Raw genomic sequence first — 24654 nt, forward strand, 5'->3', positions numbered from 1 at the left:
TTTCCTTCTTGATAGCATGGAGGGCTCTCAGTCAGATAGCCCTGTGCAGAGCAAATTCTTTAAAACAGGCTGTTGCCAGATGCAGGCATTTGAAAACCATGACCTAGTTTCCTCAAATTGTCACACTGTAGTTAATATTTCCAAAAATATATATATACAATTTAAGCAGAAGCATTTATGTTCTGGTTTGGGGAATCTACAGGGGGTGCGCAGACTCAGATTGCAATTTCAGTTTTTTCTGCATAATTGTAGGGGTGAGAAATGTATCTTTTGATCTGAAAGCAGGGGAACCACTTGCCTCCAGCAACCAGAGCTGTAAGAAAAGCACAAGATATGGGGAAACTAGAGGCTAAAAAAAGAAAGTGATATATAGATAGTTGAGTCGCTTTTTGTTCGGTGTTTTTCAGTTAGGCAGGATCTCCTATCCCAACACTGGCTGTGTTAGTGGTGCATGAGCCAGTGCTGACTTCTTGGGATCAGCCAGGACTCGTGGTGCTGCTGGAGGCTGTGACAGCAGAGCTGGGGTGCCCCCCTACCACCACCCTCTGGGAGGTGTCCAGTTCTCTGCATCCTCAGCTTTTTGCAGCAAGTCCTTTCTCTAAAAAAGCGAGCTTTGTTTGCAGACTGACGTGCTCACAGCCTGTTCTCATTTGCAGCTATGGTTCCTGGAATGATGTTACCCAGAGGCATCCCTTCTCTTTATTTTATTCTGCCTGGGAGGCTGTCAACATGGCCAGGGGCTGGAGCAACTTGACAACATGATGAGAGTTTTGTTTAAAAATATATATATTAAAAAAAAAAAAAAAAAAATAGAACCATGCCCTGGCCTTACCTTTGCTTGCAGGATCCCAGCTCTGCTGAACCTCCCTCTGCCATTCCCAGAGCCACCTTTCCACACCAGCATCGGTGGGGAAATCAGCAGCTCATTTGTTGCTGTTGGATACTCATAGCAGGGCACCAGTTTTAACCATAGCTGCAAGGGTGCCCACTGTATGGAAGCAGCACCTCTTAAAGCAGTTGGTATGTTCGTGCTTCTCCACGAAGTGTTCATAGCAATCTTCCAGAGGTGGTAGGGCTCCCGACATGCCTGTACCAAACTTTATGATGAAGCTTACCCTGGGAGCTGGGAAAATAGGGATCTTTCTGCAAACTGATAAAGCAGTAATAGAGGTGTCCACAGATGTGTTGAGCATTTTACTGAAATTAATAATTTTTTGTAGTTGTTGATGCATCAAACCGTTGTGCTGCAAAGCGTACCCTTGAAATCAGGGCTCTCAGGCTGCATGAAAACCTTCCTGGGGCCACGGCACAACTTGGCTTTTGATACCCTGATGGCATGCTCAGTGCAAGCTAAGGAGCTGCCTGCACAGACTTCAAGTTCCACGTAAACAACTCAGATATTAAGAATATACAAGAATAGCCCTCAGGCAGTGATGCCTTGCCTAGCAGCCCCACCTAATTTTCCCCTCTGGACTTCAGGCTGTGCTATAAGTAGTTCTGGCACCTGCTGAAATTAGAAATGTTTCTTTCCCTGAAACCAGACACCAGCAATGGTTAATTACCATGATTGGCACAGGTTGATGAGGCTTTACTGAAGCCAATGAAATTTCATGGAATTATTCCTGCCCTGGCTCTGAGTCATTAGTAGGTATAATTCTGGCTATTTTTATGCTCTTCAAATTTTTTTGGATTACAAAAGCACTTGTCAGCCTCAACCTTTTTTCCTGGTTAGGTGTTGGGGGAAAGCTTTCTGTTACAGTAAATTATTGCTCAGATTTTATTTTTTTGTGTGCTTAATTGATGTAGATATAACTAATCAGAAAGTTTGGTTGTAGGAGCCAGCTCACAGGTAAAATTCAGCCCTGGAAATGGGGCTGTGTTGCCCCTGTGTTTGCCATGTATAGAGGCAGTGTAACGTGTGTATTTGTGTATGTGTATTGCAGGACATGTAACAGCATATGGATGCATAAAATAGTTGCCGTCCCACGATCTTTGGGTGCACAGTTAAAATAGAAAACTCCATACAGGATTTCCTTAGTGCTTGAAGTGGATCCCTGTAGAAGTGACTGCTGTGGGTATATATGGACCAAACAGGTGAAGCTGGGACCTGAGGAGTATGGTCAAAGCAGCTGGAGCCAGGATGTTGAGCAGCCCTTGAGCTCAGAAAGCTTGCAAATTATGGCTTACAACTGTGGGACTGTTGGAGGTAATGCTTTGGGATGTTGTCAATTAGAAAAAGTATCCATGGATGAAGGATGACCATGAACGCTCCCTGCTAAGGAGTGCTCACACAGCAGCAGTCAAGTGATTTCATTACAGTCTTACCTCCACTGACACTGCAGAGTTTTGCAGCCTGAAAATCAAGTCCTGCTTGAAGCAGGGGTCTTGAGCAGCTGTGCTGCTGCAGCAGTTACAAGTAGCTGTGTTCCAGGGAGCATCCTTTGAGCTCCAGCAGCAATGCTGCTGCTGTTTTCTGGGTGATTTGTTGTCATCCCTACCCATGCATGCAAACTGCACTGTCCTAGAGATTATTTCCATGGGGAGGTAGCTAAAACAGGATGTGCTGAAGTTTATCTCCCCTGTTACACTTCCAGGCTTTGAGGATTTTCTTTGCTAAAAGCAACCTGCCTGCTAGATTAAGCTGTTACTTCTTAAAAACTACCCTGGAGATCACACCCATGAGAATGGCTACTGCAGAACACCCCCTCCAGTGCCAGACCTTGTATCTGTGTGTGCAAAACAAACAACAAAAGCAGCTTTGTATCAAAATAGTTTATTAAAAACAATAAGACTTCACTGAAGCTTGCTGTCCTCAAGACAGAATTATGACATTGTTGCAGAACTCAACACAATCATAATCCACCTTTAAGTATAACACTACATAGCTCCTGTTCGCTGTGGCCAAGTTTTGCCCTCCATCTGGTTTTGTGCAGCCCTGCTGGCACAACCCAGCCCTGGATGCTCAGCTGTACAGCCTGTCCCCCTGGGAGCAGGGGGATCTCCCTTCCTCACAGCGCAGTGACAGGGGTAGCAGTGCCTACAAGTCACACACAAACCCACCACGTTTCTCTGCAACTGGTGTCAGTTTACACAACCGGTGTTAAAATACCAAGTGACTGATGACAGCAATACTGGTTGATGTTTAGGAAAAATAAATACCCAACTCGAGTTCCCAGCACTGCCCAGCTGTACAGAGCCACTTCTGTTTACAAGGAAGCCCTGTTCTGACCTGCTCTATCAACACCACAGCCGTGACAAGGACTTCACACTGCACAGCTCAGTCTGTGGTATGGAGGCACCTTTCCACTGCAGCACTCAGATAAGGGCATAGCCAGCAGCTGCCTGGCACACTCCTGCTGCCAGCTTCGGGTGCCCTCTAACAATGTCATTCTTTACCATCAGCTTTCACTGAAGTCAGTAGTTGTCCTTTTGCACCATGGAAAAGGAGACTGAGTACTCAGTACCTCAGTCTTTCAGGTCAGCTGTGGCTTGCTTCCTCAGTGACTAAAAGGCTTCTCCTTGCAAAGAGCAAGCTCATAGCTCCACAGCTCATGTCCCTTGGGCAGCTCTGGTGATAGGTGTCTTCTTGCACAGTTCCTGGTAGAACTCGGATTCCAAAAACCGGGGGTAAGAGTTGTTCTCCATTAAGCTGTAAACCCTCTTCTGCGCTGCGCTGAAGCAAGTATGCGTAGCTTCTTGGATGTTCTGCGCGATTGTGTTCTTGGTTTGGAAGTCTATGTTTATCTGAAACACAAAGAAATTACATTTACTTCTGAGAACTTAATTCAAACAAATGTAACAAAGAATTTCTGAAGAGCTTTCAAAAACTCCTGTTACTACAGGGTTATATTAATTTAGTTTCCTTTAAAAATTCATTAATCCAAAACCCAAAGTAATTCAGATGATTACTATCTTTCAGTGCTAAACTCAAGCATTACAGGTGTTCAGTGAGACTGTTGGTATTCCCCAGCTTAGATGGGAACTCCCTGAAATGCTCTTTGTGCCATAGTCCAACTTGGTGATAAGGCAATTAGTGGTGAGTTGTATTTGTTGAGACATATATGATGCATTTCAGACAGCTGTGTCTCAAAAGGAGTTCAGAAAAATAAAGTAGGGCTAAAAAAATCATAGAACAGGGCAGTTATGTTCAAATAGGTTTTCTTTACCTCTTTGGGAGCTTCCTTCTCAATGAAGTCATTGTAGATCTTCTTTGCTTTTGATGTGAGCTTCTGGGGTGACTTGGTTTTCTTGAAGTCCTCACAGGCCAGCCAGAACTCGATGTTCTCCTCGCAGAACTCAGACTTCAGAAAGGCTCGGAAAGCAGCAAGACCATCTAGGGAAAGGAGGGGAAAAAAAAAATGCATCAACTAAGTATTTCAGGAATCTTGAATTTACCCATTTATCACATCTGTTCCTACCGAAACACTTTGCTCTGTTTCTTATCTGGTTCTTTCTGGGATAGCAATGAAAAGTTCGCTTTTATGTACGCAAGCAAACTAACGCCCTAACAGCTTGGCAGGCTTCAAGTTACTCATTTTTAGATAAACACACAAACAAAAGCCATTTCTAGTCATTGTGCTCCCTTTTGTGATGCCTGCACGTATAAAAAATTTTTCTCTAGATAGGTTCTCCCATATTAACCTTCAGACTGCAGTAAGTATTTATGACAGGGCTACAACCCCCTGCAATACTTCTTGCAATGGAAAGGATGACTCAAAGGTTCAAAGAGCAAACAGTAATATTTCTTAGTCTCTTTCGCTTTGCTGTTGCATGCTCTTCCTTGTAGAGCTACAACAAAACCTGGAGAGCACTGAACTTTGTTGCAGGACCCTTCCCAAGTTTTAATGCGTCTGTCTTAGATAAGCAGAGAGCACAGCAAACAGCCTATGGCAAAGCCAAGCTAACAGGTACAGTTTAACTACAGAGCTTGCAGCTCCCTCTGGGAGGAGAATACTCCATGGCAGGGGAATTCCAGTGTTTTAATACTGGTTCACAAAGCAAGGTACAATCTCTTAAAGACAAGAAGTTCCCCATTGTTTCAGTCTTAAATGCTAGAGTTTGAAGACAAACTTACATTTGTTAGCAAGGAGTTCATCAAAGGCTTCTGCCCACAGCCGAGCTTCTTCAGGGGAAGGCCTGCGGAGAACCACAGAGAACATCAGCATCTGCTCCTCAAGCTCCAGTCTTTTTTTCTTTTTTTTTTTTTTTTTTTTAATTTTGTGCAATACTGGAGTTATCTAAGCAGAACCAGCTGTAACTTACCTGTAGTAGGCATGGTGCTTCCCCCCCTTACTGGCTTTCACGTTGCTGGAAGCAGAGGAGTTCTGCAGGAAGTAGCTCAGCCTCTTCTTCCAGTCCTTAATGCTAGGAGAAGGGAGAAGCGCCTTTAGCACCGGGGGCACCCAGCAGAGGGGTCCCAGCCTCCCCCCGCACCCCACCGCTCCCCGCCGGGGGCACACTCACATGGTGCGCTTCATGCGGCCCTTCTCCGCCTCCTCCAGCTCCCCGCGGCGCCGCCCGCCCCGCTCCGAGTGCCGCCCGCCGGGCCGCAGCGCCAGCAGCATCGCGCTCTGCATGCCCCGACCGTGCCCGCAACCGCCACTGCCCTGCCGCCCGACGCGCGCCCCTTATATAGGCCCGCAGGCCACGCCCCCCGGCTCTGGCCACGCCCCTCGCGGGGGACGAGCACGCCCCCAACCCACGCCACGCCCCTCGGGGCGGACACGCCCCCCTCTCCTAGGCCACGCCCACCGCGGCGCGGCCCCTCCCGGCCTTTGGATGTGGACGGTCCCTTTTTTTCTTTCCCTTTTTTTCCTTTTTTCCCTTTTTTCTTCGCCTTTTCCCTTTTTTTTTCCCTTTTTCCCTTTTTTCTTATTTCTTTTTTTTCTAATTTATTTTTTCTTTTTTTCCTTTTTTCTTTTTTCTTCTTTTCTTTTTTTCCTTTTTTCTTTTTTTTTTTCTTTTTTCTTATTTTTCCTTTGTTTTCTTTTTTCTTTTTTCTTTTTTTTTTCCTTTTTTCTTTTTTCTTTTTTCTCTTTTATTGGAGGGGCGAGTTTTGTGGGTTTTTTTGTTTGTTTTTGTTTTTTTTAAGGGAATTTTTCAAGGAAATGCAGTGCATATCCCGCAGACTAAACAAGCAAACAGGCAAGCAAGAGACAACGGTCCGCCCTCACCACACCGCAGGATGGCCGTGTGTTTGGGGTGCCACTTTCCATTCCCCACAGCCTGCCGCCCCTAATTCGGCTCTGCCGCCCCGTGCAGCGTCCAGCATCCCCGTCCCATCCTGCAGCCCCTCTCTGCAGCCCCTCCCCATCCTGCAGCCCCACAAGAGCAGCTGCAGGCTCCTCTTTTCCCAAAAACCGGACTTCAGCACAGCCCTGCAGCATCGGGGCCGCAGCAGCATCCCCCGCCCCTCCCAGGCAACCAGCCCCCAGCCTGGCATCCCCTGCTCGCAGAAGGTGCACAAAGCCATGCAAAGGTGTTTTGCCTTGGGTGAGATATACCCAGGGCAAGTGAATTCTGTTTGCTTTGTGAACACACCGGCACAGGGATGCTTTCCGGCACTAGTTGTAAGTCCTTTGCAAGACCTGTAGGGGCTCTGATAGGAAAACCAAGTTCAGTGCTCTGCGTGTTACCAAACGGCTTTTGCAGCAGGCAGCCCATTAGCCTTGTACCTCATACATCGACTTGTTACAGGAATTTATTACGAGGCTGTTACCCCAGGAGGGAGGGGATATGGAAATGTTAGTGGCGTACGGGCACCAGCACCTTTGCTGACGGGAACTTGCCAAGAGGAGCTGAGGGCAGGCTGTGCCTGTGTGAGGGATGGAGCCGTGCTGGCTCGCTTCCAGGCATTTTCGGCCTGTGCAGCTGCAGACGGTTTGGGCAGGAGCTGGCCAGGGGCTGCCGAGCAGCCCGCAACGTGTGAGGACTGGGAACTGTCTGCATGTGTGAAACTCACCCCTGCTAGGCTGCTTCAGAGTAAGGAAACAGCTCAAAACTCAGCCCTGGGCATCGTTTGGGCCATGACATAGCAGAGCCTATGTAAAGGAGCAAATGCTCTGCAAGGAGAGTTTCCTTCACCCGAGTGCTGCAGTGCCACGGTGCTCAGTGCATCCTCATCTACCTGACTCGTAGGAGGTTTCCCCATTTTCAGTGCTGGCTTCAAGTTTCTTTTACTCTGATTCTCCCTGAGTTCCTTTTCTTTGAGTATCTGCCCTGGATTTAGGGGTGTGCTACCGATTGTAACCTGGTGAGCTTTGGGGTTTTGTGCTTGTCCACTGGAGGAACGTACCGACCTCTGCTGGGAAGCAGGATCCACAGCTGATGGGGAATGGGGCTGGAAGAGAAACTGCAGGGAAGCTCCAAGGGAGAGAGAGAACAGTCTGTGCAGGGAATGGGTAATTGTTACAGGCTTGACAGGTGTGTGAGATATGCAAAATTGTTTAGAGGGAAACATCTGGGGTAGTGGGAAAATTAGGCATTAATTGCAAGGGTATGGCACTGGTGACTATAGGAGAGAGGTAAGCAGGGATGTGCTCCGAACAGGAGGATGAGAAAACTTCAGAGTCTAGTAAGCTGCAGTAGGGTTTGGTTAAGCATTTACACTTTGGGGACTTCCCCACAGCACACCTGAGGACCTGCTGATGTTTGAAAGCTGAGGAAAAGCTTTCTTGATGCCTCTGGGGGAGGCTGGCAAGGTAGAGCGGGGGCATTCCCGTGCCTCTGCCCAGCTGGCAGAGTCAGTGCATGGAAAACAGCAGTGTGAATCATGGCTGTGTGATAGCTTTTGTTCTAAACTTTTTAATTGCTTCTTTCAGAGGCCCATAAAAATGGAAGTGACTGTTAAGGGAGGCAGTTATAACAACTGTGGTATCTTTGGACAGTGGAAAAAGTGTTTCAGATTAAGAAAAAAAGCAGAATATGGAATCGTGAGTTCAGATGGCCTTATAAAATGTACTCACTATAACATTTGGTTTAAGAAATATTTAGATTAAAATTTGATTTTATTGGCTGCATTAGTATGTATTTTTAGTTTACATTTTTATTATGCTCTGGGAGGATGGATATGACTGTTCCTCCAGTAAAAGGGAAACTTCACAGAACGGTTTCTTGCTTCACTGTGCTGTGCAGCGTGTTTTGTGGTTCCGAGGCTAACCTTTGCCAGAAGGTTAAACATTTGCATGACAGAAGATCTTTTCCATTTGCATTTTTTTAAGAAAGAAGAGGCACCTGGCATCAAGCACCGTGACCAGCGCCCTGCCGAGTGACCCAGCCAGGCCCCAGGGGGCTGCTGGACATGTGCTGCTACCCGGAGCTTGGGCTCATCAAACAGCCTGTTTTGGACATCACAAACCTAAATATTGTCTGATTGCACCAACTTCTGGTTTTCTTGTGTTGTTTTTTTTTCTCCGACTCTGTGTGCACTGACCTCAGCTCTGTCAAAACAGCGAGGTTCTGGGTTGCGGAGGCCAAATACAGACATGGTGCCAAATCTTTTCCTTTACGCTCTTCTGAGGACTTCATCTATTTCTGTAACCGTAATCTCACTGTAAAGCAGCAAGGCCACTGGAAAGTGGTGGGGGCGGGGAGCCTATAGCCCAAACTTTGCAGCTGAAGTCGGTGAGAATTCAGCTATTGCCAGCAACGAAATCTGATGTCAGGCGTTTAATGACACAAGCTCTCACCCCGGAGATCACACTTCTCTTTGCAGAGGCTTTCTTGAGAATGTTCTGTTCTTTTTCTGCTTCTGCGTTTCCCACTAGCATCAGTGATAGCAAGATGTACAGAGGACTGTAATGTATGCAATAAACATCCAGGATGGAAGACGAGGTTTTTTCCGTCTTGGTTACGTTCTGTGTTGCAATAGCTGTGCTGATCTCTTCCCAGTCCCCAGTGAGTTGCTGTTCTCACTGCATAACATTTAAATCTGGGGCTGCGTTTTCTAAAATGCCAGTCCTTGCTTCTTCTTTTTATAGTGGAGATTTGGATGAAAGGAAAGAACATATGAAAAATACTCCAAAGACTTTATAGCCATGTTTTGTAAAGCCAGGAGGAGAGAATATGCTGTCGCATGACAGCTCAAACTATACGTTAAAGTTATATCTATAAAGTTAAATCTGAGGAACGGCTTACTGAACCCCTATTGTCTGTGACTGACAAAATAATCCTATTCAAAAGAAAGAATAAGCCATTGAGATATGTCTTTTTGTTCTGCAATATGTATTGCAAATGGTACAGGTGCATTTTCACATATTTTCGGTGTTCTTTCTGAATTTGCAGCTACACAGTCCTCACTGTCCCGGTGCTGTGTGTGTGAGATGGAAGCATCAGCACAGGAGCTGGGTGAGGAACGCCACCGCGCCTCTTGGGACAGCATTGGCTGGGCCTCAGCTCGCACCTTGCCTCGAGGCTGTGCCTTCCCTGAAGCACCCAGGATGGACACGTGTATCTGTGTGAAGACCCCAGAGGAGCCTGGCTACAGGTGGAAGCCCATATTTCTACACTGTGCTTTGGTCAATAATGGCAATCAATCATGCATGGCACGGTAGGGCACCATTTTCTAGATGGATATTACAATTGTCGCTCTTTTGATATTTTTGTGTAAGAGGAGTTGTTTACTCAAAGCGTTAGTCTGCTTCTAATTCCCTTGTTTGCGTTCTGACTTTCTAGTCCCATTTACAGCTTCAGTGGCATGTAGCATGAGGGCGTGTTGGTTCTCTAGTTGTTTTTGTTGCCGTTTTCTATAAATTGCTTGAAGCTTGTTGAGGTCAGCTTGTTGCACTCGCTGACTCGGGCACTGCTCTCCCTGGGCAGCTCTTCTTCACCCAGCACTATTTTCCAGTCGTAAAACTGCAAACCTGCAAATAATAAGGAGCCATTTCTGGATCTAAATTTAGCACTACTGTGGCTTAACAGTAAGACTGGAGCAATTAAATGTTCAGTCTTTGCTAAATAAAAAATAAAATATATCTTATTACACATGGATCTCATTTCACTTAACAACAAAATCCCGTGAGCAATGTATAAACTAGACAGAGCTCTGTGAGCGCTCATCATTCCCAGCTGTTAGCCACCTTGTTTTACATAAACAGCCGTGGCAGCTGACAAAGCTTCCAAAATTAGAGCTGAAATTTATCCAAAAGTTGATAAACTGGGACCGTATGCCTACTTGCAGCACTGCTGTGATGTGGATGTATACATCTTTATTTATAGCGACACTGTAAAAAGAATCTGAATTTAGGCATTGAACAGTTGATTCTGATTCCACCTCTAATCTGCTTCTTTCAGCATTGGGAAACGTTGGTTTTCGAAGGTGAAACCATCAATAACGGCGGTCAGGACAGCAGCTGGGGTGCTGTCCTGCTGGTGGGAGTCCTGCTTCATCCTGCTGGAAGCAGAAGCTGAACGGAGGCCCACTGAAATAGCCTAGCTTGTAAAGGACAGGACATTCTCATATTCCTTACATCTTTTGTCAACACAGAAAACAAACAGCTTAGCAAGAAGCAGCGTGTTTTTAACAATGAAATTTTCTTTGCAGACACTATCTGGGTTACACCATCTCAGCTGAAGAGATGTGATTAATCTTGTTTGAGGTTAACGAGGTGATGCAAAACACCGGCTCTGTGTTTTGTTCAAACTGCAGTCTATTTTGTTTCCTCCCCAAAGGCCATATTTGTTAAACTGAGTGTGCAGAGGGACATTAAACAATCAAATATGTTTGTTAAATCTGGATGTGGGCACTGTCTTTATCATATTATTTGTGTATAACACAGTCAACATGCAGTCCTTTTGATGACTATTTAATCCAAGTTAATGAAAGTCTCTGTAAGTGCCTAAATGGCATTAGTCAGATACTGAGCTAGAAAGTCTCCGTGGCTTATAAAACCAATCCCTTTTACAACTCCTACAGGTGAATGCAGTCAGCAACACAGTGCTGGGCAAGCTGAAGGTTAGAGAGGAGAAAAATTTGTAGCAGCTCAAGTGTTTGCATTTTTGAAAATAAGCATTTCAGCTGAACTGGAGACAAAAAGTCAGTCTTTCCTATTTCATGGTGGGGGAAAGTTTAAACAAAACCATTTCTTGGAAGGACTTGATTTCAATGCTGGGTGGAACTACCAGTGGATTTAATTAGTTTTTCTTAATGAAAAAAAAAATATTTTTTTTTTTCAGTGAAAAAAATATCATTTTCTTTATTTAAGGATAGTATTTTCTTTATAATATTCAGTGTTAGAGTATAGGCTTTTCTGTGAAAAGAAGCAAGGTAATGAATGTGTTTCAGATGCAGTAAAAGCCATATGATAATCAAGGAAACAGAAAGCACTGTGTGAGCACACCCACTTATTCAAGTCAGAGGGCACTGCATCTGAGTTAGGGCTGCCACCTCATACAGTTCCTATTCACTGTATTGACAAGAGTAGTTGCAATTTGTAAAAGTAAGCTCTCTGAAGCTAGAGAAGGCTGGAAGGAAGGTTTCCTGTGCAATATTAGTAATCCCACTGTATATATCCAGTGGCATCCTGATCTACTCCCAGTGTGAAGGGAGAGACAAATAAATGAATGGTCGGGTGATATTTGTCTGGGTTCATCAAGCTCTGGAAATTCCCTCCTGGCTGGTTAAGGAGTGCACTGAAGAGGTCAGGCTGTGGCCAGGGCTGGACTGGGGGTGCCGACTGTCTCAGAGCTAGCCTGGGAAAGAGGCACAGGCGAGCAGCTCGACAGATTAGTCACGCACTTAATGCTAAGCATTGCAAAATAATGTCTCAGTCCCCCAACTGAAGTGCATTAGTTGTAGGCAGGTACATTGTTCTCCTGGAACATTTTTCTCATCAGTTATTTGTTCAGCATTCAGACAGCTCTTCGGAGGACAGCAGATCCGAGAAGCTTTAGGTGAGTCATTCCATGCGGAAAATAATGGTCCAAACTTTTAAACTACGTGAACAGAGCGATAAAGTCACTTCTTGCATTTCAGTGCATGCTGAACAAGTAAAACTCCCCAAAAATCAGTGGAGCTATGTTCTGCTGTTGTTCCAGCAGTAGACTTGCTCATAGCAGTTACTGCCACAGCAGACAAGGGTGACAGGTAATTTTACATTTAACAAACATTTTCTGTGTTGCTTACCACACTAGCAAATGGCAGTGCAGGACTACACATTTTGACAGGCTGCACTTAAAAGTCTGAAGGGGATGCACGTAGCTGCATCTACCTTACTGACTGTGTTTTGGCAAGCTCTGTTTTACATTGACAGCATTTGGTTCTGCTCCACGTCGCAGCCTTCAGCCAGGAGCTGTGATGAGACCTCCACTTGGAAGTACTCCGTATTTTTCTGGTTGCAAAGAGATGCTCTCCAGGGATTGACTGAAGCATCATTGACAAATGAGAGCAAGAAACATTAATTAAGGTTCAGATTAGATTTTCCCACTTGCACAGGAGTGGCCAAATGTTTCCTGAGACCACCTGTGGATGCTTCCTTTGCTTTCCTCAGGTGCAACCCTGCCAGCCAGTGTTTGTTTCTAGGTTGGTGGCATCGTCTCAGAGATGAGCAGCTATCACATAGCAGGTGCATACTCTGTGCTACTAACTGTGATTTTATCTGATCCTTTCATTAAACTTTTCTTAATACTAAATTCTTTTAAAAATTGAACCAATTGTGTGGCAGTTTCTAAACCTGTACTTTGAAATATCCTTCCCTACTTTTTGTGATACGCGTTGCTCTGAGGTGTGACGTGAGCTACAGTTCAAGTTCTGGGATGGTAAAATTATTTTACAGCTAACATAAACTAGTGTTTAGCTGCTGTGGATTTTATTTTATTTTATTATTTTTAAATCGAGTTGTTTACTTAACCTCTGCTTTAAATAAGGTTGTGGATTTTTTTATTTTTTTTGGTAGCTTTCCAACCAAAGCTGTTATTTGAAGACCGAGACAGCATTCCTGGCAAGACTGGAACTTAGGGGATAAGATGGTTCAGATCAACTCTTTGGAATATACTTTAACATATCAGATAAATTACAAGAAGAAAAAGAAAGAAGAACAAAAAACATCTTGAGGAAATCACTCCCTGCCATGTCCTATGCTAATATCCACTAAAAACTAATGTCCATTATATTAATTATCATCTGGTTCCTTTGGGTACAAGATAAGAGGATATTTTCCTCCATTTATTATGGAATTATTATAGAATTATTCCTCCCTTGCATGCTGTACCGCATTTTCTTTATTTCAGACAAATGCCAGTGTTGTAATCGTATACAGTCAGCGGTTATGCGAGATTGATTGCACATCTGTGGACAAGCCTCTGAGAAATACAGGGCGCTGCAGGGGAAGAGGAGCTGTTAGTTCTAAGAAGAGATTCCATTTTAAAAAATCATACAAGCCCAGAAGCCAAATTAGGAGAACAATTATACAAGCAGATTAAGTTACAAACGAAAAAACGGCCACTAAAACCTCCCAGGGCTTTCAGCATGTAGGCCCGCCTGGGGTGGCTCTTCCAGCATCATTCAGTGAAGGGTCCGTTCGAAGATGCTCAGCTCAAACAGCCATTGTTTTCTCATTCTTTCCATAACTCATTCAGAAGCAGCCCCAAGTTTATTCAAGGCACTGTGTTTACTGTGATGGGGAAGAAGATTAGGCAGCAAAAAATCACTGACGATGCCTGAGTTTGAAAGCCCAAACTTCTGTAACGAGTCTAAAATTGGACCAACACTGGGACTCAGCAGCAGAGAGGCCCCTCAGCATTGCTGTTGACTGCTTCTTTCCTGGTTGGGTGAAAGCTGCTCTGACAGCAGAGAACCCCCTGCATTGGTAAACTGCGTGTTGCAGCTCACAAAGGGATTTCTTTCAGAGTAAATGTCAGATCATCACCTCCAGATCAAATGTCAGATCATGTCTGTCTTTGGTCTATCTTTGCTGGACATCAGCAAAGCACTGGTGGGGTTAGTGGTTTGTGGATTTTTGCACTTTATGATTAACGTCAGCTGAAGGGAGAATGTGAACAATGTAAATAAGCATGTTGTCCTGGTATGTGCAAAGCAAATGATGTATATTTCCATTTACTCTTGAATCTGAAAGAGAAATTCAGAGATTGGGGGGGGAATAGCAGATGGAACCAGGATGAACACACGCAGTCTCCTTGGTGTATAACGTGCTGGGTAAAGCAGTGAATCAGATTTGCAATGCACTTTCCTGAGCAGACAAGGGAGAGTCACTCTCGCCCGCTGCCTTGGCTGTGTGGTCCTCAGTGGCTAAAATATTTTAAGTGTCAGCTCTCAGGGGTAAGTTAAAATGTGTTTGTAATCAGGGCTGTAACCTCGCAGCTCATTTTAAATGTGTTCCAAAGTATGAAAACATGAGTGTAGACATGCAGAAAATACTGTGTAAACTGAATACTAACTTGTTTTTTAATATGTAACAGCATTTTCATTATTGACATTAATTACTGATGATAACATGGTTTGGCACCAATTTCTCAGTACCATCCTTGTGTTGCTGCCACTAAGAAGTAAGAACATGGTTTCAGTCACTGCTATGACTTTATCTAGCTGCTGTTACTATGGCCTGAAATATTAACACTTGATTTATTTTTTTAAAATAGTTCAAATTAGAATAAATAAATAAATAAATAAATGCAAATAGAATTGGTATCTAGTTTTCCTGCTTTCCCTTTATATACAGAATGTATCATAATTGTATGTTTCTTATATAATTCACAGAGAAAGGACAGATATTTGGGACTGGGTGCAGAATCAACACAAGAAAAGCCTTTTGATACAAGAGGAGAATAAATATACGTTGGTAGCCTGTTTCTTCTTCGCAATGCTTTCTGCTTTCCTGGGGCACAACTGCTCTGTGTGCATCATACAGGGTTACTACTTTGAACATGTTCTTACTAAATCTTTTGTCTGTCCCAGGTTATTTTATTTGTATTTATTCAAACTAAAAAACGTGGAACTGAAAGAAAAGTTAGTTTTGTTATGACCCAAAGCAACTAAGACATTAATTTTCTTTTTTAGTGTGCATTTACATTTATAACAGCATTACTAGCCAGCTCAGTCCTCTGATAGACTTTATTTCAAGTTACACTGGTAACTGGGAAATCACCAGCTTTTTATTTAATTAAATCCTCATATTTTTTTCTTCCCTTGAGGACACAAGACTATTTTGGGAAAAAAAAAAAAAAAAAAAAGAATCAAGAAATCTAAAATCAGGCCTCTATGTCCCTTTGCATTCACAATACCCCGCAGTACCGGGTAGAATCTGATGACAGCCTCAGAAGGCCAGAGATCGGCTTGCAGCTACCCAGCCTCTCGGTAATGATCTATGGCCCATCAGCAGAAGAAATTGTTGCAGTTTGCTCGAGTTCTACTGTTGTTCCTGGATTTAATCTCCCTCTTTTTCTATTTTTGTATTTTGGACTACCTAAGTTTTAACCATCAGCTCTCCCATTTTGTGGTCAGTATCATTTCTGTTCATATTTCAGCATCACTTATTTATAGAAGGATGTTTTATCCTGTTTAAGCGATAGAACTGTAAGAACCCAGTCTGATAACACTGTTAACAGATCGCAGATTTACAAGATGCTTGTAAATATGTGTTTCTTTTTTTATATCATGTCTCTTGGGTTATATATAATTTACCTCCATAGAGGATAGTAACTAACTTTTGCTTAATAGCAAGAATTATAACTCTGGACTGCTGTTTGAGACACGTGTTGAAGTTTTACAGCTAGTCAGAATACCACAGAAGAAAATTTGTATGAGACAGCAACAACACTTGCTGTGAAGAGGATGTGAGGAGGTTCTTAGATCACTTTAGTCAGTACTGCATGATTTTTAAGTCATAAGCAGCTGGGTACTTAATTGTGCAGCTGCATTGTCTTTTGTATGACTAGGCTATTACATTGCAGGGGAGAAGCATTTATCCTCTGTGTTTTGTCTCACGTTTCTTTGCCATTAGCAAGAATTCACGTGCCCAGAGACTTTTCTTCCTTAAGATGCATGTAACCGTTGAGTATTTTCAGCCATCATCGTAATACATTGTCTGCTAAATCCAGTTGCCTCTTTGAAACACATACCTTTTTTGAATAAACTTTTTTGAAAGCAGACTCAAATGCACGTGGAATTATCCACATCTATGACAGACTGCAGTTTGGACTGGATTATTCTCTGAGTGTGATAACAACATTTTGTGCTTTTGGGAATTTAGGACAGTTATACATAGAGAGAACTCCAACCATTCATTTCTGAAACCATTTTCAAGTGAGAGTCTGTCTGGAGAGAGAGATCCATTTGTGTTGTTTACTTTGCCTTAGTCACCCTTTGCTCAATCCTTGGTTTTCCATCAACACCTAGACAAACTGAGCTGCTTTTCTGCTAGTTTCTTAGTTACTGCAATACCACCTCTCATGGCCTCACAAGACATCCATTCTCTAGGCACACACTTAGTGAAATTCCTAAGCATTTTTTTGCTCTGGGTTTCTTTATCCATGGTTTCTAACTAGATTTTAGTCAGTAATTAAAAGTGGATGCCATTGACAAGTGTTCCAAGTACTCAAGACGTAAGACAAAAATGTTACTAAGCAGTTTGTGTTTAATGCTTAATTGTCGTTCTTTTTGGAATATCACGTTCAGAGCCACTTGGAAAATACAGAGAAGGTAAGTCTTGTTATTTTGTTTCCTGATGCTCAGGACCTTGTGGCACTTAGTGTTCTTGTTGGGGAGCAGGCTGGGATGCTGCTGTTGATGGACAATAGACAAAGATCCTCTAGCCTAATACAACAACTGCACATGATGAAGGGCAGTCTGGGAAGAGAACAGGAAACTGGTTCCTTATGCTTTCTTACCTATCTTCTTCTAGAGACACACTGCTGGGCATATAAGTCATTACTTCGACCCACGGGGGCATTTCACGTGTCCTTATGAGATTTAGTCTGCAGACCACTGCACAATTAAAATTTTAAGTATTTACCCCTGAAAAGCCTACAATGAAGGACCTTGTATGTGCACAAGATTTTGCTAGACTCATGGCATATACTTTATTTGGTTAAATAGCACCATGAACATTTACACGGCTGTATAAATAATCATTTCCAGTTAGAGCTGTCAGCTGAGCCAAAGTAGAGATTTGAAGTGCCAAGGACTTAGAACATCTCTGTCTAATTTTACCCCAGCTCAAAGTATGTTTAGAAGATGAGGTATAGATAAAAATCAGATAAGCAAAATTATTTAGTGTTCTGTCACTTGTAAAATGTTTATCTGTTAAAAATATGAGGTGAGAAAAACATGTTAATCTCTTGCAAGAAACAAAACTATATCTAAAGGCTGGATGAGGAGGCTGTGTTTAGTGAGTGACAAGAGATGATTGCAAACCAAACGCTGGATGTTGACAAAGATCCCATTATTTGTAGTTTGTGCATGCTTCACAAACAGATGCTACCTGCAGAGGTAGAGAATCTCCACACGTTGTCCTAGCAGTAGCTAATTAGCTGGAAGATGGGAGTAAAAACATCAGTGACTAAAACGAGTGTTGGAGTTGTTTGGAGATGTTCCAGCTGACTGCTCTGCTCTTAGAAAATGCTGATTCTTCCAAATGAAAACATTTTGCTGGAATATGTAGCAGCATGGAGACTATAATCTGTGCTCCTTCCAGGCTGTTTTCCCACTTTGCCAAGCTCCTTGGTGCCCTGCCAGGTGGTTGGTAGCAAGCTGAGCTCTTTGCCTTTTCCTCTGCTGGATGTGTGGGGCCTCCTGGCTGGTGTGGGCATCCCAGCTCTCTGGGCTCTCCCACACTGGGTTGTGTAGCCAGCGACCGTATCTGTTCTGCCAGCTCCATCAGCTGACTGTGTTGGTTTTCAAGTCTACCGTTCCAGGTGGTATCTTTAAATGTGTTTGAAATATTTCAGAGGTTAGAAAGTCTTCCAGGCAGGTCCATCGCTGTACAAAAAACCTAGTAGTAAGCAGCACCTTTAGAGAAAACACAAAAGATGCACTTTTACTTCTGCAAGAAAAAACTTCCATAGGTTCCTGATTACTGATTTTCAGATCAGGAGGGATCTCCAATGCTTTTCTTGTATTCTTTCCAGTTAACACTGGGCTTTTCTTTCCCTTAGCCTGAAAAAAATATATCTAATGGTATGTACTAAGTTTCACCCTTAATTTGTATATAAAACTGTGATTGCCTTTATGGCACAAAGGATGCTGAGGTAGGTTCATATGCACAAAAAATTTTTAGTGGGTTTTCATAGCCGATAGCAAACATCAGATGGAATGATCAATGTAATTTGAGGGGAAGAATCAAAACGACAGTGGAGAGTGAGAGACAGAGATGGGAAAAGTCAAAATCTTCTCAGTAGTCACCAGAGAAGAAATCAGCTTCTTCCCTTGGCCACCCTCTCCAGAGCAGCAGGTGATTCCTCCACCCATAATACTTTTCTGATAATAACTTCCTTCAGTATCTCAGTTGTTATCAAACATTCCTTTTAAAATTCGCAGTAAGCCCACTGTTTTGTCATATGTTTGGATGATTTTGTATTAGTCTGGTAGATCATTAATCAAGAATACTGCTTTAGCTATTTTACTGCTGTTGCAAGCATGAATATATAGCTGGAATGACAGAGCAGAAACAAACAAGTGGCCGATCCTCTTCATCAGAAAACAGTTCTTTATCTCAGCTATAAAATGTGCATGACTTTTTTCTTTTCTTCTCTCTGAGGTGTACAGTTTCTCCATTAGAGAGATTTATTTTGTGCCTGGTAATTTATATCCTTGTTTCATGGATCTGGAGACTTTGCATCATACAAGGAATTAAAAATGTTGAGCTCAGCAAGTCGTATTCCAGGAAGAAATGTCAACCATAGACTTATCCCTGCTGGAAGCAGAGACAAGGTATTACCTCAAGGAGAAACCGAGGAGTCACTTATTCTTGTTTATCAAAGCACAAGGACAAACTTACCACGGTGGTGGGAAATTTGTATTCATCTTTGTCTTTTCTATATTAAAACTACTGTACTAATAAGGAAGGAAGGAAGAAGAAAAATAGGGCTATTACTAGACAATTAATTCTTGCAAAAGAGAAAAAATATGTTTACAGAACAATGTTTATGTTATGGGAAGGAACAACCATCAGTGACTTTAAACATTAGCCATTTCAGTCTCTGCAACCTCCAGATGTTCCTGCTGGCAGAGGCCTGCCGTTCCTCAGCCTTACCATTTGTGCATCCTTAAAAGGGATGTGGAGGGATGTGGTTTCACTTCACAGCTAAACAGAGCAAATGGTGCTTTGCTTCTGCAGGGAGTGGCCTTGCTCCTGTTCCTCTGTGTGCTGGAGCTAGACCGCATGCAGCTTCTGGGTGCAATTCAGCTGGCTTTTCCAGCGCAGATCTAGTGCTCGCTTGCCTCACTTGCCCAGTTGCTGCATACAATAGGAGAGAAACAATGAGAAGAAGGTGCAAGGGAAAGCTCTTGTCAGTGTTTCTTTCTAAATTGTACAGGCTCAGCTTCATGTCATTATACCCTAAGGACCATGCAGATTACTCCTTTTTCCTGGAGGGAATCCTGTGCCTGGAGATGGTGGCATCTACAGAAGGATCCTCTGAGGGACAGATGCTTAGGAGGAAAAAAAATAGTCTTTGGTGTGGCCCTGAAAATCAAACTAACTCCAGAAAAAAAAGTAGATTCCTTTCTATAGCTGTTTCATATTTGCACAGTTCAAATGACTTACCTATGTTTTGGATAACTGAAGGAAACAGAAATCACTTTTTGTTTCATTCAAGTCAAAATCCAGGCCTTTACAGAAGGCGAAGACAGTACAGACAGTAATAATTTTTACCCACACAATACATATTTTATGCTTCAGATGACTTCCCCTTTTTAGTGACAACTGGTGAAATAAGAATGGAGCAAGTTTTTAGAACTGTTTGTCATAAGAATGAGGAAAAACAGGGTTGGGCTGAAGGACTGGATATGGTCCTACAGCACAGTATTTAATCTGCATCTGGAATCATGCATTTTCCCATTGTTTTCCTTGGGACTCTGTTTTTGTTTTATTATTTTAATGTTTTTAAAAAAATACTTGTCACAGTTCAGAGTACTTATGAGATGGACAGGTTTTAATCTTTAAACAAAACTATGCCTGTCCTTTCCAACTTATTTGTCCTATTTGTTGACCTTCTTAAAGATAAGAAGCTAGCTCCCAAGAATAAAGCAACACACGAGAAATGTTGTGGCAGGAATCTCAGTGCAGTGCAGCCTATAAAGACATTCAAAGAAAGGCTGTCAGCACTAAGCCAGAGTTAAGGAGAGGGCTCAGTAAAGGATGGCTGGTAGTACTTTTTAAATAGATCATTGCGGACTAGCAAAACTGCAATGGCAGCAGGTGTTCATGATGATTTATGCTGAATTTTAGCTGATAGATGGTGCTGGGATTAGTGCTAGGTTCTGTAAATATCATTGCTGAACATTGCATGGTCCAAAAGCTAGAATAACAGGGTCCAGTAAATTACAATTGGTTTTGGTATTATATGGGGTATCTTGGTGGGCTGAATACTGCAGTCAGGATTGAGCATAGGTTTCAAAAAACCTTAGGTTTGTGGTTGCAATGATGCCTGCTGTGGTCAAGTTTCAGTGACAGCGGCTTAGTTCTTGTACTGGTATGTATTATTATAAACAGGGCACAGCAAGTTTGTCTGGGGGTTGTTTGTTAAAAATATAAACAATCCATTTCTTCAATGAAATCTCTAGTTCTCATGTTCTCATGTTCCTTAGGTCCCTGGAAAGGGACAGGAGAGGCACAAGCTCCAAGAAACAAGAACATCTTACATTTTTAGAAGGTACTTCAGAGAACGCGTTAGCATTATTTTGCTTATATGCATTCCAAAATTAAAGGAAAGATAAGCATTTGCAGTACAGGAAGATCTTAAAATAATCCAATCTCATCTAGAAAAAGCGGAAAATGAACTTTGCAAAGTAATATTTAAAAGTTTTGAAGTCTCCTTGTATTAAATTATCCTGTCTCTTGCAGTGCAATACCCAAAGAAACAACCAGAGCTAAAAACGATGAGAAAGAATAGCTGCCAGACAGAGCAGCTTTTCTAGGAAAGATTCTTCTTGCAAGCTTGCTGGAAAAGAAGCAAGGAATAAAAACAAGAGTGCTTAAATGCGTTCTTTTACTCCAAATATATTCTAGAAATGACCTGCAAGATAGTCCTTCTCTAACCTTGCAATGAATGTACTCATGTCTCTACAAGCTCTATCCAGTAATGTGAGAATTTCTGTAACAGGATAAGATCAATAATTCCATATCTGGATATTTTTATTTTATTTTGTTTTGTTTTACTGGAAAGAGGTTGTTAAAAGAACAACTTGGAACTAGATTTGCTTCTCAGTATTTTGCAGAAATGCTAGCTTGGCAGTGTGTGTATAAAATTCAAAAGAATATCCTCAATGCTCTAAGATTTTTGTTTACTAATTGTGAAAATGAAGGATGTGCCTCAGAAGGTAAATGATCTCAACTATTATTTGCAGACATTCCCACAAGGAACAGTTTCAGTGCCTATGAGAATGTAAACAGATCTGTATCATTTGGTTTCTACTGCTTATATATTTTCGCTTTACAACATTAGAGCTTTGGTTGGTCTACTATAAATGCCATGAGGTTGCAGAAAATTCAAAAATGCATTATTACTGTCGTGTGCTATTTTCTTTTACCTGTGTAGGATAGCTAATGACCAAACCTATTCTATTGTGTAGCTTTGCTACATGGAATTAGAGATATTTGTGCTAAGGTTTCTTAACAGGCCTAGAAGGACCTTTGGGGCTCCCAGCTCTCAAAAAATTATGTCTGTTGTTCTATCACCGAAATGTGTGTCTTCCACTTCTGTCACAATAGAGTATTAGCTTTAGGAGGCATTCTGCATCCTGACTCTTCTTCCTTTCTCATGACTAGATGGAAGAGGCTTTATAAAAGTCCTTTTTCAGAGGGATATTGTTTGAATAACAGCTCTGTAATACTGGAAGAATTTTGAAAACTAAAGTGCAATGTTTAGCCAAGTTTATTTTCTGGACAGCTATTTAAGATGGTAAGTTAATACACTTTAAATCATCGTGTTCAACATATAAATTAGATGATTCCACTTAACATCCGTACCATTTATCTGTAAACAAACGAAGCAAATGAAGGAGGACTGGGCAGCCCTGGCTTGTTTTCTTCACGTAGCTCTAGGTTCAAAGTCAGAGAGGTCTTCCAACCCAAAAAACACAAAAGGCTTCTTGGATATGAAGTGCATGTTGATGGCTGTTTTGAGGAAAAAAAAAAAATGATTTCTGTGCAAGAGCTCAGAAATTCAAAAGCATCGAGTGGGTAAGGGGAGAATGAAATTTTCTAAGGCTTCATTCAAAAAATAACAATAAGCCGGGAAGGGAAGGGAAGGGAAGGGAAGGGAAGGGAAGGGAAGGGAAGGGAAGGGAAGGGAAGGGAAGGGAAGGGAAGGGAAGGGAAGGGAAGGGAAGGGAAGGGAAGGGAAGGGAAGGGAAGGGAAGGGAAGGGAAGGGAAGGGAAGGGAAGGGAAGGGAAGGGAAGGGAAGGGAAGGGAAGGGAAGGGAAGGGAAGGGAAGGGAAGGGAAGGGAAGGGAAGGGAAGGACACCACCAAATAAATAAATAAAAACAACAACAAACAAGCATATAAGGCCTAATGGTTTGCAGGCTGGAGGTGATCTTCCACACCCAGAAGGTCAAGGTTGGATGAGATGGAAATTCTTCTTCTATCTTAATGAGAATAAATATTTGTAGTCTAGCATTGTCTAGGGTGAGAATTGTTTGTATATCTAATGACAAATAAAAGCATATTGAGCAATTGGATGGAGAAATTGGATGGGTGTTGCCATTTCTGGGAACAATCTCACAGGCATGCCCACACGGCTCCCTCTGTGCCTCCTGCCTGCCTTCCCCTCAGCAGCAGGACACCGAGCAGGATGGCCACCTGTGGCAAAAGACCCCGTGGCCATCCTGGCTCTTCTAGCTCGCCTTCCTTGTGGAATGGTGACGGCTGGTGAGGGTAAGGCCCCAAAGCAGTTGCTACCGGCCATGGCCCCTGCCTGAGGGGCCTCTGCTCAGCCCGGCTAGAGGGAGGTCACCAGCAAAGGAAAAATCAGCATTCCTAATAGGATTTCAGAGAGGTTGTGAGGCAATGGCTGCACTGTGGAGAGCAGGGCAGTCATCAGGAGTGAAAATGCAGTGTGTTTGTTGGACAGAATGGTTGTGTATGACAAGAAGACTGTGCCTGGGCTGTGCAGCTGTGCCTGGGCTGGGCAGCCATTTTGTACAGGGGGTGTGCTGCAGGTGTGAGGCAGCCTTGTTCCTGGCATAGTGGACAACTGACTGGGAAAAGCCGAGCTTGACACCCTGCCAGCATGATTTTCTGCCTGTGTTCCTGTGACTGTACCTTTTGATTTCCTCATCTGCATGTTTGTGCTTTATTAGCGTCTGCCTTTTCCAAAAGAGACGGTTAGCCTGTTGTTTCTCATTGCCTGCCTGTGTGCACCAAAAACCATCTCCAAGTGTTCAATTTGTTTCCTAATCACTCCCCTGGAGAACCTGTCAAGCACTGCTGGCCATCCATGCCGAGATCTTGCTAGAGTCTCTGACATTAGTATCACTGCCCTGTAATACAAGAGAATTTGTACTGCTATAAATATTCTGACTTCAGCCATTTAAAAACTTCTAAAAAATGAACAACACAAAAGAATAAGAATGCATGTTCTGGGCAGTAAGAAGCGCTATTTATTCCTGCCGGAGAAGTCAAAACCAGGGCGTGCAGCAGCAGTTCCCCGTGCTAGCAGAGGGGTGCCGGTAGGTGCTGCTGGGGTGGGTCTCTGGCTAAAAAATCTCCAGGGAGATTACTCTCGTTTGCCAATATTCCCTTACTGGGAATGTTACCTTAATGCTTGTGGATTGATCCCTAATGAACAGTTGTTATCGTAAAGGTATTGAGCCACTAAATGTTCACAGATATTTTTGATGACTGTAATAAACTTATTCTGGAGAAAGCATCTTATCACAACCGTGCTATAAGCTCTAATTGCAGTTATATTATTAATGGAGACGGAAATATGCTTACTCTTTTACTATTAAGAGAATGAGTCAGAGAACTTGTTTAACCCATATAATACAATATTTTTTTCCTCTTTGTGGTTTCCTGGCTTCACTTTACTAATCACAGCGTAAACACTAGACATATTTCCAGGTAAACTTTTCTGAGAAGTCTTATATGCATAAAACAGTATTTTACATTATTGACCAAAATATTTAATCCTCAATTCATAGGAAGAAGGCTGAAGGTCTTTCACAGAAAGGAACAGTCAGGGTTTGCAGGAACTTCCTTTAGCATGAATGTTTGCTTTTGACAAGCTTTCCTAGCAAACCCATGACAAAACCATACAGCTGCTGAAGTACTTTTGTAAAAACAGAGTTGCACAGGAGTCAGTGAGGTCTAGCTGAAGTACGGGGACTTCTTCCTCTGGATGGCTGCAGCAGTTTCTGCCTTGCCCTGCTTTAAGGAGAGCAGCTCAGCTGCCACCACCTGAGCCCCTTCTGATCTGGCAAGACTTGCAGACTATAAAGAAAAACTAAAATGTGTCTGTATTGTGTGTGTATGTGAGGGGT

The 24654-nt window shown here is 42.8% G+C and overlaps 2 protein-coding genes and 1 long non-coding RNA gene across 5 annotated transcripts; 1 reads left to right on the forward strand and 2 right to left on the reverse strand.

Moving 5' to 3' along the window:
- Positions 1-2757: 2757 nt before the first annotated feature.
- On the reverse strand, positions 2758-5602 carry LOC311440646 (regulator of G-protein signaling 2-like). The gene is made up of 5 exons (XM_084527779.1): positions 5464-5602; positions 5263-5364; positions 5075-5136; positions 4167-4333; positions 2758-3744 (listed from the first exon to the last, which is right to left on the reverse strand). The coding sequence occupies exons 1-5, from the start codon at positions 5574-5576 to the stop codon at positions 3550-3552; spliced, it is 639 nt and encodes a 212-aa protein (XP_084383905.1). The 5' UTR covers positions 5577-5602; the 3' UTR covers positions 2758-3549.
- An 896-nt stretch (positions 5603-6498) lies between these two features.
- LOC311440647 (uncharacterized protein) lies at positions 6499-14981 on the forward strand. Of its 3 annotated transcripts, XM_084527780.1 has the most exons (5): positions 6499-6569; positions 9283-9547; positions 11845-11889; positions 12486-12560; positions 12891-14981. In XM_084527780.1, the coding sequence occupies exons 1-5, from the start codon at positions 6551-6553 to the stop codon at positions 12913-12915; spliced, it is 429 nt and encodes a 142-aa protein (XP_084383906.1). In that variant the 5' UTR covers positions 6499-6550; the 3' UTR covers positions 12916-14981. The 3 variants fall into 3 exon arrangements, 1 of the variants encoding a protein (XP_084383906.1); XR_014695513.1 differs by lacking the exons at positions 6499-6569; positions 9283-9547; positions 12486-12560 and having other exon boundaries at positions 11274-11889; positions 12891-13843; positions 14711-14981; XR_014695514.1 differs by lacking the exons at positions 6499-6569; positions 9283-9547; positions 11845-11889; positions 12486-12560 and adding an exon at positions 12607-12753.
- Positions 14982-17006: 2025 nt separating this feature from the next.
- Positions 17007-23312, reverse strand: LOC311440823. The gene is made up of 4 exons (XR_014695608.1): positions 23273-23312; positions 22140-22286; positions 19203-19406; positions 17007-18860 (listed from the first exon to the last, which is right to left on the reverse strand). It is a non-coding gene; the product is annotated as an uncharacterized lncRNA (long non-coding RNA).
- Between the last annotated feature and the right edge of the window lie 1342 nt (positions 23313-24654).

This window comes from Aythya ferina (assembly GCF_964211825.1).
Source record: "Aythya ferina genome assembly, chromosome: 8".
Lineage (NCBI taxonomy): Eukaryota > Metazoa > Chordata > Aves > Anseriformes > Anatidae > Aythya > Aythya ferina.

Coding starts and splice junctions, on each gene's coding strand:
- LOC311440646 (XM_084527779.1), bottom strand. CDS start 5,576: ATGCAGAGCGCGATGCTGCTGGCGCTGCGGCCCGGCGGGCGGCACTCG. Junction 5,365..5,463: donor GGCCGCATGAAGCGCACCAT/GTGAGTGTGCCC, acceptor CCCTTCTCCTAG/CATTAAGGACTGGAAGAAGA. Junction 4,334..5,074: donor TGAACTCCTTGCTAACAAAT/GTAAGTTTGTCT, acceptor TCCTTTCCCTAG/ATGGTCTTGCTGCTTTCCGA.
- LOC311440647 (XM_084527780.1), top strand. Junction 9,548..11,844: donor AATCAATCATGCATGGCACG/GTAGGGCACCAT, acceptor TTATTTGTTCAG/CATTCAGACAGCTCTTCGGA. Junction 12,561..12,890: donor GAGCAGCTATCACATAGCAG/GTGCATACTCTG, acceptor TTTTTTTGGTAG/CTTTCCAACCAAAGCTGTTA.